Here is a 15,279-nt window from a genome sequence, read left to right on the forward strand (position 1 = left end):
CCAGCATAAAAAGTTGGTGCTCAACCATTGAGTTACAAGGGAAAATGTATCAATTTGATAGATCAAAGTTGTAGTATTATGGGTGTAATAACACATATGGTCTTTAGGGAAAATGTATCAATTTGATAGATCAAAGTTGTAGTATTATGGGTGTAATAACACATATGGTCTTTAGGGAAAATGTATCATTTGAAATGTTCTTCCCATTTCTCTTTCTTTTTCCTTGTGTTTTTTAATTTAGGGGTGTTTGGTATTGTGATTATAAAACAAAATCTGTGTTTTCAAAATAAATTATGTGTTTTTAAAACTGCGTTTTGAAAAAGCATCCAGGTACATGCTTATCCAAAACTGCGTTTTCATAGCTAATAATCATTTTCTCATACAAACACTTCTTAAGATTATTTACGTTTTACATCTAGATAATCACTTTATAACGTCATCCCAAGTTATGTAACATAACCCCATGTTAGGTTAAGATAACTTATGCTAAACCTCTTACTGTCAAATCGTGACATGAAATTTTTAACGAAATTCACCTTAAATATAAAATAAAATAAAATCGATGCCTAAAACTCCCAAATAGTTTGAGCTCAAATTTTATGTGTTAATGTTTTGGGCTAGTAGGGCATACAAGTCTATGTTGACTTATGTTAACTTGTTTGCATTACTACTATCAGAATATACTCTCTTTTTTTTTTAACTAAAATTGATTAAAAAAAAAAGGTTATATATGGTATACAATGTCATAAGAAAGATTAAATGAGTTAATTATTTTGTCAATTGAAAAAAAAAATGTATAAGAAAGATTAAATGAGTTAATTATTTTGTCAATTGAAAAAAAAAATGTATAAGAAAGATTAAATGAGTTAATTATTTTGTCAATTGAAAAAAAAAAAATCTATCTTATAAAATTGACTTTGAAATTTTTATTAATAAGATTTCTTCTAGAATAAAGAATAAGAGTTTTTGTTTGAGACTTTAAGAAAAGGAACCTATATTTAATTTCTCCTACTTCTAGAGCATCGAAAAAGGTTAAATCGTCTTTGAAACCGATAAGATGAGGGTAGTGGAGACGATTATATTCTTACAGCCATAGACGTTAATTACAGTTGCCTAATTGGCGTGCTATCGGCATACTGATAAGTGTATTTAAGTAATTTAGAAAAGGATCCAAAATGTTAATTTGGTTTATTTTGTATATATATGTATATATATATAGTGTTAAATTTTATTATATTTTGAAAATTTTAATTACAGTCATAGGGTTGTTATTAACATGCATGAAAGAATTGTACGAGTACCTTTTATAAGTTTACTACTTCAATTTTATGGTAAAAGTGTAATTAGTTCTTGCACAATTTCCATTTACAATAAGTTAGCAACCGAATCAAGTGTCCGAAGAGATCAAAAAGGAAAAGGGAACGAAAAGAAGCAAACTTTTGAATTTAAAAAAAGAACAACGTACAGCTTTTTAATACATGCATGTGTTTGGGAAAATGGAGTATAAGATACACAGAGGCTAGAACGTAAGGTAGTCAAGGCTAGAATCAAGGGAGGAGCATCATCTAGGATTTGATTAATGGTTAATTTAATCGGATTAAAAAAAAAAACAAAATCTTGGATGTTGTGACTTGTGACTATTTTTTATTTTTTATTTACTTTTACTATAAACAAAATGTAGCAAATCATCGAATACATAAAACCAAATACAAATTAAAGACTAAAAATATATCTTTTTTAATGGTAACCTAAACGATTTTGTCGAACTCCATGTACTTGATATTATTTGTCTTATTTATTTTAAAAATGTTGGTTAAGCGTTCACTTGGCTCAATGGCAATGGGGCCGAACTCCAAGATTCAAGACTAATAACAGCTTGCATTTTAACTTCGACAATCCAAAGGCAAACTGATCAACTTCAACTTAAATAAAAAAATCTTGGGAAGTTAATTTTTTTTTTTTTTCGATTTTTTATGTTTTGGCCCTTGTGGGCTGTGGCATTGTGGGGATTGTATTTTTGCACAATATGGTTTCTAAATCCTAAGTGGCTAAGTTACTTTGGGTCAATATTAATCGATGATTGATGCCAAATTAATATCTTAAAGTGTTGAAAAGATTCCATAATGCAAATTATTGTTTGAGGCTTGTATAATTTTATTTTCATTGTCGATCGTTTGGAGGAGACAAACAACTCGGATAATTAGTATATATAATCCTTGAACAAATTGTTACATAAAAACACCATAACTCTACAATATTCACAACCAATGAAAGAGTGTTTTGCATTTATATATACTGTTTGTGTTTATCCTTTTGAATCTTTGATTTGTAAAGGTTTTTTTTCTTTCAAAAGAACAACTAAAATAATGTTAGGTATTCCTGGGTGACGTTCAAATGGTTAAAGGTACACACAACTTGACACAATATTCTAGACGCATCTTGAGACTTGAACTGCGAGGATTGCAAAAATGGCGAAAAAAAACTCACGTCAACTAGACATGAGAAAAACCCTCACCAACAGAGGCCGAGCCACCGTTTTTCATTCTGTGGTGTTTTTGGTGCAAGCCCAAATAAGTCTCAAGGAAAAAACGAAACTCGAAAGAAAGATGCAAATAAAACATGCTACAAGTGGTGGATCGGGTTTTTAAACCATTCATCCCGAGTAATAACAAGCTTCTTACACCTGCTCGTATCCCATAGATGTGACTGAGTAACGATGATGTCAAATAAATAATTCGACCCATTCGAACCCGAAGAAAACACCTGATTGTTCCGATGCTTACAGATGTTCCAAATCATACAAAAAATGATAGCTTCAATGCACCTCCTAACTTCTCATTAAGGGAAACCCCCACTAACCCGTCCGCATAATTGTGTAAGCACGAAAATTAATTAATGATAAGACCTAGTACTACTTCAAGTTTGAACATAGGACTTCACAAGCCCAAAACCTTCATTGGCATTCCCGAACACATTACCTTTTAAATGGGGTTTATGTCCTTTTCCAACTGAGCAAATACTCAAGGACTGATTAGTTTTTTTATACATATAATAGTTAAAAATATTGAAGAAAACACTGGAATATAATTGTAACACCCCAATATTTTAAGGTAATAGAAAATTAACCCTTTTTGTAGTTTTGACATTTAATTAGTTTCCTGGTACTTTGTTTTGAGTTAAGAGGTTAATTTAGTTGGAACTTTAGTGGCTAGCGGATATTAAACCCATTAAAAATTTTGTATGGGACGTGGCCTTCTAGTGATGAGCCAGGCAAACACTTTTGTGACTCATATTTCCCACTTCAAGTTCACTTCTTTCCCAACTATCCCATTTGTCTCAAAATTCTTCCATTGTCCATGCAATTGAATCTTCATTCATAAATTAAAGAATTTCAATCCTACAACTATATCAACAATCATCTCCTATTGTGTTAGAATTGTAATTTGGGGCTTTCTTGGAGGTGGTGGTGACCGATTCTTTAAGGAAGAAAAAGAGGAAGAATTCTAATTTGAAAACCCTAATTCTTTGTTTCCCATTCTTGAGGTATAGATTTCATAACCTTAGTTTGATTTGTCATTAAAATTAGGGTTCTTAGCCTTAGAGTTGGGGTTTTTTTGCTATTGGGGTTTTCAAGTAAAACTCTAACTAAATTTGAATGATATATGGATTATTGATTGAAAGAATTTGTTGTTAGTGAGAATCCCCTTTGGTAAAAATCTCATGGTGTTTGGCTAGTGTTTATAAAATAAAGCTTTATTTTGAGAAATTGAAGATTGGTTGGAAAGTGTTTAGTAGCCAAACACCATAATCTTAGAGTTGTTGAATGTAAGTAGTTGAGTCATGGAACTCATAGATGATATGTGATTACTCTTGTATAGGTGTTGAAGATTAAATTGTTGATCTTGTAGCCTTGTTGTGTCAACTAGCCAAGTTTAAGGTGAGTGCATATGCATATAATCATGTTCTTGTTACTAGAGGTCATAGGTGGGTAAATTCCTATGACCCATTTGATAGTTGTTTGTTAGAACTAGTAGGTGGGTAAATTCCTACTAGTCAATTTGTTTATAAGAGCTAGTAGGTGGGTAAATTCCTACTAGCCAAATTATCGATGGCCATGTTGAAAATGAATGTATGTTGTTTGAAATGTATGAAAAGGCTAGCTTGCTAGGCTTATATGGTGCTTGATGCACAAAGTTGAAATGACATGATTATGATTATATGTGTATGCATTCACTAAGCGTTGCTTATGTTTTAGCTGTTTAACTCTCTTATAAGAGTTGGTAGTAGCAAAGGTAAAGAAGTGATCGAGTGAAGTTAGAATCTGGAAGCTCTTGCCATTTGGAAGGTTGGCATTTTGGATAATTTGGGTAGATGATCCCTTTTGATACCCATTGGCTTTTGATACATGTTCTTTGGTCAAATTATTTTGGATGAACTCCTGAAAAGTTGTAGTTGCGTTGGAAACTTTAGTAATGGTAGAATTTGTAACTAACTTGACAATTACCCAAGTAGGGTTATTGACCCGCTTGTGAAATTTTGTAGTCAAAAGTCTTGTAAAAAGGAATGATTTCAGTGTATGGGTGATTTATATGCTCTAAAGGTCATGTTTTGGTATTCGGAAATGTTGAAGTTGAAATGATGTTTGGGTTTAACATTTAGAGTTAAGTGCGGGAAAACCTGATTTTGAATAAGTGGTTTGCTGCAGGTAGCCCCCACTGCGCCGCAGTGGGAGCCTGTTTTAGCTCACTGCGCCGCAGTGGGCTTTTGGTTAATGTTTGCCGAGAAATAACATTGCGCCGCAGTGAGTGTGTCCTGCCTCACTGCGCCGCAGTGAGTTTTCTTTCACTTTTGCAGAGATTTTCCACTGCGCCGCAGTGGAGGTGTCTCGCCTCACTGCGCCGCAGTGGACAAAAAAAAATAAAAATAAAAATTTGATTGAAAAAAATTGAAAATTGATTGTTTCTTAAAAATAGGTTTGGGTCCTTACAATAATCATACAACAAGTGAAATTATCCAATCATATCTTTACTATACAATAATGCTTATATACCAATTGAGAAGAAAATTATATAAATTTAACTTTGTAAAATTTGAACTTAAAAATTTATGATTTTTAAGCATGCGTGACATCAAAATGTCACTAGGCTATTAAGTTGTCCTTAAAGACCGATTAGTAAATCTTAAACATGTCATTATGTGAATGAATTGGATAAAATGGGACAAGGTCATGGCTACCAAATGTCGTGGTGGGCTAGGGATTGGATCTTTGGATGCCTTAATAAGGGGCTTCTTTTGAAATTGAGATTGCGTTATGTGAATGCTCCTGATTCGTTGTGGGTAAAGATATTAAATAACATCCATAAACCACATTCGTTTTTGGTCTTGGACTAATGGTGGTTGCGTGACAAAAGGAATTTGGTACCAAATCTCGAAACTGGCTACTGATTTGGATTATCAAAATGTCATTCCCTTACATGCCTTAATGTTAAGATCGGTAATGGGAGCACAATTTGTTTTTGGCATGATACATGGTGCGGCCACGCACCCCTTCAAGTCAGAATGCCCCGTCTTTATAGTTTGGAAAATAACAAGTCATGCAAGGTTTCAGATCGATGAAACAATGGTCAATTTTTGGCTTAGTGTCGACAACCTATTAGGGGAGGAGCGGAGGAAAGTGAATGGATGATGGCATTGGAATTTATCGAACTCTTCAGACTTTGTTGTTAAAGATGTTCTTGAACATGTTGACCAATATACACTACCTAATGGACCTTCCACTCGTTGGAGTTATCTAGTGCCTAGAAAGGTAAATATTCTAGTTTGAAGAGTGCTTTTAGATCGTATTCATTCTCGAATGAACTTATTTTTAAAGGGTATTGATATTCCTTTGGTTATTTGTCCTTTGTGTTCGAATTCCATTATTGCAAGCAAACTGTGGAGATTGATGTTTAGCTGGCTTGATCTTCAACCTTTTGATATCTCAAGTTTCGAAGATGTTTTCCAATGTATCGACGACATGCACATTAAGTCCATCAAGAAGATGTGTATTGAAGCTATCTTGTTTTGCATGATTTGGGCTATTTGGAAATATCGGAATGATCAAGTTCTCTCTCCAGGTAAGAATCGCTCGGACTTTTTGTTTGATTTTATTGTGGCTCAATCCTACTTGTGGGCTACGACTAGATGTATCCATATTTCACGGGATGAGTGGTTTCAAAACCCCCTAAATTTTTTGTAACCTCTGTTGAGCTTGTACGTTGTCATTTCATGTTTCTTTTTTAGATATCGTATTTGTAATTGTACTTATTAATACCATCAAGTATTTTGCTTGATGCTTTTTACTTTATAATATAATGTCGTTCAAAAAAATCTTAAGCATGTCATACTAAAAAAATCTGCATGTAAAACGATAAGTAAAATATAATTAATGATTCTTTATCTAATTTTATATACGGTTTCAATTAATTTTAGAAAGAGATAACGGGCAAACCAAAATCCAAGCGGCAACTTTGATTAATCATATTTTTCGCTGATATATCTCTAGTTTCAAAATGACGTGTACGCCAGCAGTCCACCCATTCCATGCTAACTAGACAATATCGCCGGTATCATTTCATATTATTATATATACTAAAAAGCATGAATCGGTTTGCGTGCGCCACACATTTTCAACACTTTTAGTCCCTGTCGTTAATATTGTTGCAGCAATGGTCCTCATCAGCTAACGGCTGTTAATTTTTTCCTGCAATTATAGTCCCTGTCGTTAATTTTGTTACAACAATGATCCCTATCAGCGAACTCTAACCTTTTAACTTTAGGTTTCTTAATATTTGCCACATAACTTTAACCTTTTAACTTTTGTCACATAACTTTAATTTCTTTTACTTTTAGCACAAAAGTTTGCTTTTATTTAGTTTTTAAACATATGTTTTTCTAACTTTTGCCACGAAAGTTTCATTTTTTTACTTTTTATGACGGAAACTTTTAACTTTTAACTTTATTTCACTTAAATTTAATTTCTTTTATTTTTGGCATGAAAGCTTTGTTTTATTTAGTTTTTAAACTTTTATTTTTCTAATTTCTTCCATGAAAATTAATTCTTTTTACTTTTTATCACAGAAACTTTTAAACTTTTACTTTTTGTTACATAACTTTTATTTCTTGCACGAAAATTTTGTGTTATTTACTTTTTATGCATTTGTTTTTCTAACTTTTGTCATGAAAGTTTCATTCTCTTTACTTTTTATCACATAAATTTACGAACTTTTCGACATTTTACTTTTTGCCACATCACTATTATTTTTTCTACTTTTCACACAAAGTTTTGTTCTATTTACTTTTTATACTTTTATTTTTTCAACTTCAACCACTAACGTTTCATTTTTCTTTACTTTTTATCACATAACTTTTTACTTTTTAACTTTTGCCACGAAAATTTCATTTTATATAATTTTTCACATGTTTACATGTCACGTAATGTCTCCCGGGGCAACGCCTGGGGACAAAAAACTAGTTTTATAACAAAAATTAAGATGTATGTCGTATAAGTAAAGAAAACTATTCATTTTTAGGATGCATAATTATGAAATAGGTAGCCGCAATTTTTGTTTCTTATATTGTTTACAAGAATGAATGTTTGATTTCCATTAACATCAACCACTATATATAGCTTTGAGTCTTTGACTATCTTATATAAGCTAATTAAACGTTAACTTTTGCTTACCAATAGCTTTTTCGAATTTGTAATTGGCCCAAATTCCAAACGGCAAGCAAATTTGATGTATGTAAAATCATTCACTGCTTCAATCATGGAATTTTAAATCATAATTATTCTACATACTATTAGATGTTGTTAATATGGTGTCTCCAATGTTAATTAGAACTACTCACTAGTTATTTAAATAAAAATAACTGTATAACCCTTTTTGAGGTGTAATTGGAAATGTTTGAACACGTTAGATTGCTTATTGGAAAACAGGTTGAAGTTTTAGGAGAATAATTCGTAAATAAAGCGTATTTAAAGTATTTTATTCTTTATAGGAAAACAACTTTACAACTTTATGCGTATATAACAAAAAGTACGAACTTAGATATATATTTATATAAAAAAGACCCATTTGGTTTTCATAAATTAACTTGATGGTCTAAAAGGAGCTGAATAAAACTATTTTATATTATTTCCTTTTGTCCCATTTTATGCGTTTTGAAGTTTTTTTTTTTAGAAATTTGATTGGTAATATTTTTTTTAGTAGTTTTTTTTTTTTGAAAGGTGAATTTCGTTGGAAGCTTCGTGTCGTGGTTCGACAACGGGAGGTCTAGCATACCTTTTTTTAACCGATCCGCGCAAGAGAGCTCCTTTGAAGTAAAAATGTTTATTCCAAATACCCGACGGAGGGAAACCCTCTACTAATCCGCCCGAATGGACGACGATTAATAGGGGTAAACCCTGCCCTTTCAGACTCGAACTTTGGTGAACCCAAGTCAAGCCCTCATAAAGTGACTTAATTCTTATGTCCTCCCTAAAGCTTGAACACAATACCTTATGCAAGGGAATGGTCTTTCAACCATTGAGCTAAAACTAAATTAATATTAAATGTTTCTGAAAACTAAATTAAAAATTCAATTCATTAATATAGTTTATATCAAGTGTTTTTTTAAAAAACACACACAAAAAATACAATTAAAGTTGAAAAAAGAATTTAAAAATCAAATTGGAATATTTAAAACGTTTTTTCACTGAAGAAAATAAATAACTTGAATTAACTTCATATTTTTTATTTAGTTGAAAAGATAATGAATCCTGTTAACAAATAAATTGTATTTAATTTTTCAATTGTGTTGAATTCGGGTTTGTAATCTTGAATTGCCGACTTAATATGTAATCAAATAAAACTTTTAACTGTCGATATATAATATGGGAGCACATATTAGTACCATTACTTTTTATGAGTGTACCATACTGTACAACTGTTATAGCAGACAATACAACTATATAATGCGTAATAATGGTAGATTAATAAAGAGTTGTGGTACCATTATCAATTCCCATATAATATGGGTGAGTTATTTTCAGAATTCATAAAAAAACCCAACAATTTTGGACCACACATTCTTTTTCTTTTTCTCTCTCTTTAATTAAATAATAAAATTCACCCAAATCATTCAAAATGTTTTATCTTACAAACCGTAAATCATTAGACAAAACAAAAAACATGGGTAGTCTTAAAATTTCGTCCTCTTTCATTAGAGATCTAATTTGATATACTTTTGACGACTTTTTAATTTTCGTTTTCTTTTGGCTCCGCCCTTAATCTTCATTGTTGTGTACATATGTTCATTCACTAATTTACATGTAAAAACAATGATCCTACACATATCTAGGTACATAGAGGAAAAAAACGAAAATTAAAAAGTCGTCAAAAGTATATCGAATTGGATTTCTAATAAAAGAGGACGAAATTTTAATACTACTCATGTTTTTTGTTTCGTCTAACGATTTACGGTTTGTGAGATAAAACATTTTGAATGATTTGGATAAATTTTATTATTTAATTGAAAAGAAAGAAAGAGAAAAAAAAAGTGTGGTTCAAAATAGTTCTTGAGTTTTTTCTTTTTTTTTGGTTTTTAAACAACCCTTATATATATATATATATATATATATATATATATATATTGTTGATGATGAGTTGGAATTTTAGCAATAATTTCTTTAATATGTAACAATATATTGTATGTAAAAAGACTAAAAACAATATTTTCATTTTTTTTTATTATCATTAGCAATGTTATATATTTTTCAATTGTCAAAATTGTGGAGTGAACTTAGAGGAGATGTTTGAAGATATCTGTACATTTCATAATTTTTTTTCAATTGGTAAATTTCATTCTTTTCAAAAACATCATGTGAATCAAACATGTTTTAAATAATTTGTGTTTGAAAATTTAAACATAATTGATTATTTCCTCACCAATACTATTTCAAAGTAAATTGTAACTACCACCGAGTGTATTGCCAATGCGTTAGTGAAAACTCGAATCCGTGTCTAGCTAAAAGGGAAAGTCTTGTGTCTCTACGAGCTTGACTCGAATCATGGTCTCTAAAGACTGATAGTTGCGGCTAAAATGTGTGTCAATACACAAATCAAGTACAATAAAAAGTCTGTTTATATTAATTTTTTTTAACGTCTGAATGGTCAGAGTTTCTTCATCCCACTTATCGGCTCATACTTCTTTTGTGCAGGATGTCATTCGAATTTTTTGGAAACCACGAAGGGAAAAAAACCTTTTATTCATCCGTCACGATAATTAATATGAATAAACATTGTTATTTCAAAATTTAAATTTGGGTGTTCAGACCCAAATGAGATACCATTAAGATTGTGTCTCAATGATAAAGTCTATGTATTTTTCTTACAAGAGTTTGGATGGTTAACAGTAGGGCTGTAAACGAACCGAATGAACACGAACGGGACCTTGTTCATGTTCGTTCGTTTAACTTAACGAATGGTTCACGAACAGATTAACGAACAAAATGACTTGTTCATGTTCGTTCGTTTGTGTTCATGAACGACTGTTCATGAGCACAAACGAACGAACACTAATGAACGAACACAAACGAACAAAATATTTATAAATTAAGTATTTTTATTTTAACTTTTTCTTAAATAATTAGGTATTAATAATATATATTATATAAAGCACATATTTATAATTGTAAATGAACATAATGAACAAATGTTCACGAACATAAACAAATTATTGTTCCCGAACAACGGTTCATGAACATAAACGACCGAACGTTCACGAACAGATTATTGAATGTTCACAAACGTAAATGAACGAACGAGAGCTTTGTTCATTTTCGTTCATTTAACTACACGAATAAACTTTCCGCCGAACAGTTCATGAACTGTTCAGTTCGTTTACAGCCCTAGTTAACATAGCATTAAAATGTAGTGTTAAATATGAAATGGAATGTACGGTTGGAGAATGAATTTTGTTACCAACAACGACAATGAAAGGCAAAAAGTTTACAGCTCATATGAAATGAAATAAACTGAAAAATGAATTAAATTGGTCAAAGGAGGAGGTTGAGGCAGTGATAATTTTGTTATGGAAAAATTTGACCGACATGATTTTAACGTAGGCAAGCGAGCATCCAGGGGTATCACGTGGCCCGGTGGTTTTTCACGTAATACGAGGTTAAACCATGTGCTGAGTCAGCAATTGCTTCTAGTTCACTCATTGGACCATTGTCTCTTGCCATCGATATGCCGCGACCACCTGTTGTTTTCCCGTGTGTCGTCGGAATCTTTTACTTCCCCGACCAACCGGCGTTCACCTTTTACCCCCTTCTCTCGGCTTAATTGAAAAGATATTTTCCACTCTCTTTTAATCTTTAATAATTATATTATTACTATTAATAATATTATTATTAGCCATTAATATATAAAAGAAAAAAGTAAATGATTATAATAATTGTGTTTGTTATATCGGATCCTATATAACTCTAATTTCCCCTTTGTCTCGTCACTTCAAGCCTCCAAATTCTTTTGGTCTTTCCTTTCCTTTCCTTTTTACATATATATATATTCAATTCAATTCCTCTTTCTCTTCTCTCAAACAAAAAACTCGACCCTTCATATATATATATATATATATATATTCTCCATTACTTCATACGCTCAACATCGAGTTATTTTCTATTGATAGCTTGAGAAAACAGCTTTTTTCTTTTCAAGGCCCAACTTTTGAAAGAAATTTATATTCGTGTTTTAATATCCATTCATCCAAGCTGTCCTAATCTTATCTCATTTCTCTTTTTGTTTTCGAATTGAAAGAGATCTTTTTAATGTTAATCTGGGTTTTTTTCTTTTTGATGACAGTTTGAGCAGTTGATAAGAATATTACCGGCCACTACTTTTTTTTTTTTTGTGTGTTAGTATATGTAATAAATTAAAAAAAAATAAAAATGGATAGCTACCAAATGTTGCGTCCTGTGAAATACACACAACACAAAAACGTGACTACAATGGTGGCTGCAGCTAACCCATCAATGGCTGCTGCTGCTGCTGCCAAGAATAATAATAACAATAAAAAGGTTTCAAGTCCGTTGCCGAAAGTTGTACGGATATCAATGACTGACCCAGATGCCACTGATTCTTCCAGTGATGATGAGGACGAACTTTTTGGAAGAAGGCGTGTTAAAAAGTATGTCAACGAGGTTAACATCCAAACCTCGTGCAAGCCGGCGGCGGTTGGCGGCCGGAAAAAGAGTAATGGGAAAATCGTTAATAATAATAATGAAATTCAATTAGCAGTAGGAAAGCAGAAGGTGGGGATGAAGAGCGTGGGTGGAATAAGGAAGTTCCGGGGAGTAAGACAAAGGCCGTGGGGTAAATGGGCGGCTGAGATTAGGGACCCAGCCAGACGTGTCCGCTTGTGGTTGGGTACTTACGACACGGCTGAGGAAGCTGCCATGGTGTACGACAATGCTGCTATCAAACTGCGTGGGCCCGATGCTTTGACTAACTTTGTCACCCCACCGCCTAAAGAGCCGGAAGTCAGTGTTCCGTCGACTTCCGGTTACGAGTCCGGTGATGAGTCCAACAACCTCCCTTCACCGACTTCCGTGTTACGGTTTGAAAGCGAGACCAACTCAAAAGAACCAGAAAGTCAGCAGCAATCTGCTGGCGGGTCTTGTCCACAAAGATTTGATCATGATGGTTTTAGTCCGGTTCATCAAGATATCGAATCGGGTCATCATTTTGCAAGTGAGCATTTGGAAATAGAAGATGATGTTCCATTATTATTGCTGGATAATAATCTACTATTTGATTTCCCAACATCCGAACCGGTGGTCGACCAGTTGTTGCTGGAACCGTATCTATTAAGACACTCTTCTCCCGTCAACGAGTTTGACTCCCGGTCATCATTATTAATAGAATACGCAACCGAAGATAGTTTTGGAGCACCAATATCATCATCATCAGAATATGTAACGGAGGATAATTTTTCTGCATTTGAAGACCCCCAAATATGGGATGATCATAACACCACCACCAGCTTGTTATGGCCGGATGAGCATTTTGGTGTTTGTAACGACATGGTTCTCGATACCACGTCGTCGTCCATGCTCAAGGTTGATGATTACTTTCAAGATATTACGGGCGACTTTCTTCCTGCGGCTGATGTTCTCATGACCGGGTGTTTTTAAACAACCCTGTCATTCCGTTGGGCTATTTTCGAGCCCAACAAATTTTGCACTCGTCACAGTTTTGTTTGAACGACATCTAGTTCCTTATCGTATTAGTACTTACTAGCCTATAGCTATATATTAACTAGGATTCTTTTCGTTTAATTAATTTATCTATCTTCCAAATGTGAAGATTTGAGTGAGCTCTTGTTTGAAAGAATTAATAAATAAAATATATATTAATAATACGTGTGATCTTTAATTTATATCCAATATACGAGTATATAGTTATAGTGATATCTTTTTCAATCATCTTGTTAATCTCTTTGTCAACTGTTGTTTGAGTACATAATATAGATAGCGGGTTTATATGGCGGAACAATTAACTTTCATGAAATTTATTTTTGGCAAAATTAAATTAATCATGCTGTATTAAACAGATTAAAGGGTTTACAAGTAGTAGAGATATATCAAGTGAAAATTAGTATTAACAACACTCGGGCAGGCGTGATTTGCGCTACATGGCGATATTATTTTGACCGGTCGGTGGTCAGTCTGAAAAAACAAGGATTTAGTGGGCGATTTGGTGTGCCAATTTAAATATATAACATAATTAATAAGCACGCGAGGTGGAGGGTGGGGCGGGCTTCACACATATTTTCCGGCCCGACCGCTTCTCTCTTGTAACGTGCAACTCTGTAAAGGCTGAAAGAAAGTAATGAGAAATTTTGTAGGGGTAGTGGACTCACTCGACAAAATACTCGTATTTATTATTACTTTATTATATTTATATTTCTTAATAATATTTATTATTATTTATAAATAAAAACATGAATAAAATGATCTACAGTGTCAGCTTATTTAGTGTTATAATGAGCAAACCCGTCAACATTTAAAAATAACATGGAACGGATTTTGAGTCCAAATAGCTCAAATCCGATTAACTCTACCAAATAACACATTTAATTATCGGGATACCCCTATCAAGTCAGATTATACACCGATAACTAATTCGGTATTCGATACAATACCCAAAACTCAATACAAAGTTCAATCTTGTTTTTAGTTTTAGTTTGTAGTTCGGGATCATTTGGGTACTACTTGTACCAGCTAGATTTTAGTAGCAATTATTATTATTATTATAAAAATTTATTATTATATAAAGCTTTTTGAAAAAGATTTAGAAATCTATATCTTTACTACTCTTTTATAAAAATTATTCACCCTCTACAAATGGAAAGTGTAACTCAAATGTTACATACGAAAATACTAAATTACCCTTAATAAATACCTAGTATAGAAAAAAAAAATTAAATTACTAAATTTGCCTTTAATGAATTAATTTACACCCTAAACCCTTATTTTAATAATTAACACTTTAAGCCCATATCATTTTAAATATTTCACTATCGTCTTTACATCAACCTACGTCACTTAACACCGCCACCACCGCCAATAATACCGTCACCGACACTACTAGACCTCCGTCCCCGCCACCACCGCCACCTTGCGCGAATATCATGCTCGTACTTACGTATATATATATCAATAGATATCCCCAAACCCAAGTAAACTCTTGTCTACAACACCGAACTTGGTCTAGGTGGCACTCAAAAAACATGTGCGGTTTGATGCCAATTGAGGTAGTTTTTGTCCACATGGGTAAGTTCGGTGTCTACAACACCGGACTTCAATGTACGTGGACAACTTCGGTGTCTACAACATCGGACTTCTTAGTTTTACAAATATAATGGGAGAAGTTTCTAGTTACACCAATGACGGAAAATATAGTCCTATCCGTACAAAAAATTCCTTTAGATCCCCAAACAGTCAAGGCCTCTAATTTCAGTGCAATTACGTTGAAAATAGTATTGGACTCTTTTCTTTTTACGACTAGTGATGGATTAAAAAAATTCACTTCCCAAAAAGCTAAAAAGTAACTTTATGCAAGTATTTAAAACGTTTTTACACCTACATAAGGTAGATAACTTTTTATAACTCATTTGTTTACGAGATTTTTTAGTTTATTATTGTCTGTTCCAAAACCGGATCAAGGAGTGTTTTCACTAAAGATTTTTAAAAAA

At 32.6% G+C, this 15,279-nt stretch overlaps 1 protein-coding gene across 1 annotated transcript; it reads left to right on the forward strand.

Moving 5' to 3' along the window:
- Positions 1-11,807: 11,807 nt before the first annotated feature.
- Positions 11,808-13,443, forward strand: LOC122605294 (ethylene-responsive transcription factor CRF4-like). The gene has a single exon (XM_043778203.1). The coding sequence runs from the start codon at positions 11,972-11,974 to the stop codon at positions 13,214-13,216; it is 1,245 nt and encodes a 414-aa protein (XP_043634138.1). The 5' UTR covers positions 11,808-11,971; the 3' UTR covers positions 13,217-13,443.
- The last annotated feature ends 1,836 nt before the right edge of the window (positions 13,444-15,279 follow it).

Source organism: Erigeron canadensis, chromosome 6 (genome assembly GCF_010389155.1).
Source record: "Erigeron canadensis isolate Cc75 chromosome 6, C_canadensis_v1, whole genome shotgun sequence".
NCBI classification, from domain to species: domain Eukaryota; kingdom Viridiplantae; phylum Streptophyta; class Magnoliopsida; order Asterales; family Asteraceae; genus Erigeron; species Erigeron canadensis.

Bases quoted from the DNA above. Each gene is read 5' to 3' on its own strand.
- LOC122605294 (XM_043778203.1), top strand. From the start codon at position 11,972: ATGGATAGCTACCAAATGTTGCGTCCTGTGAAATACACACAACACAAA.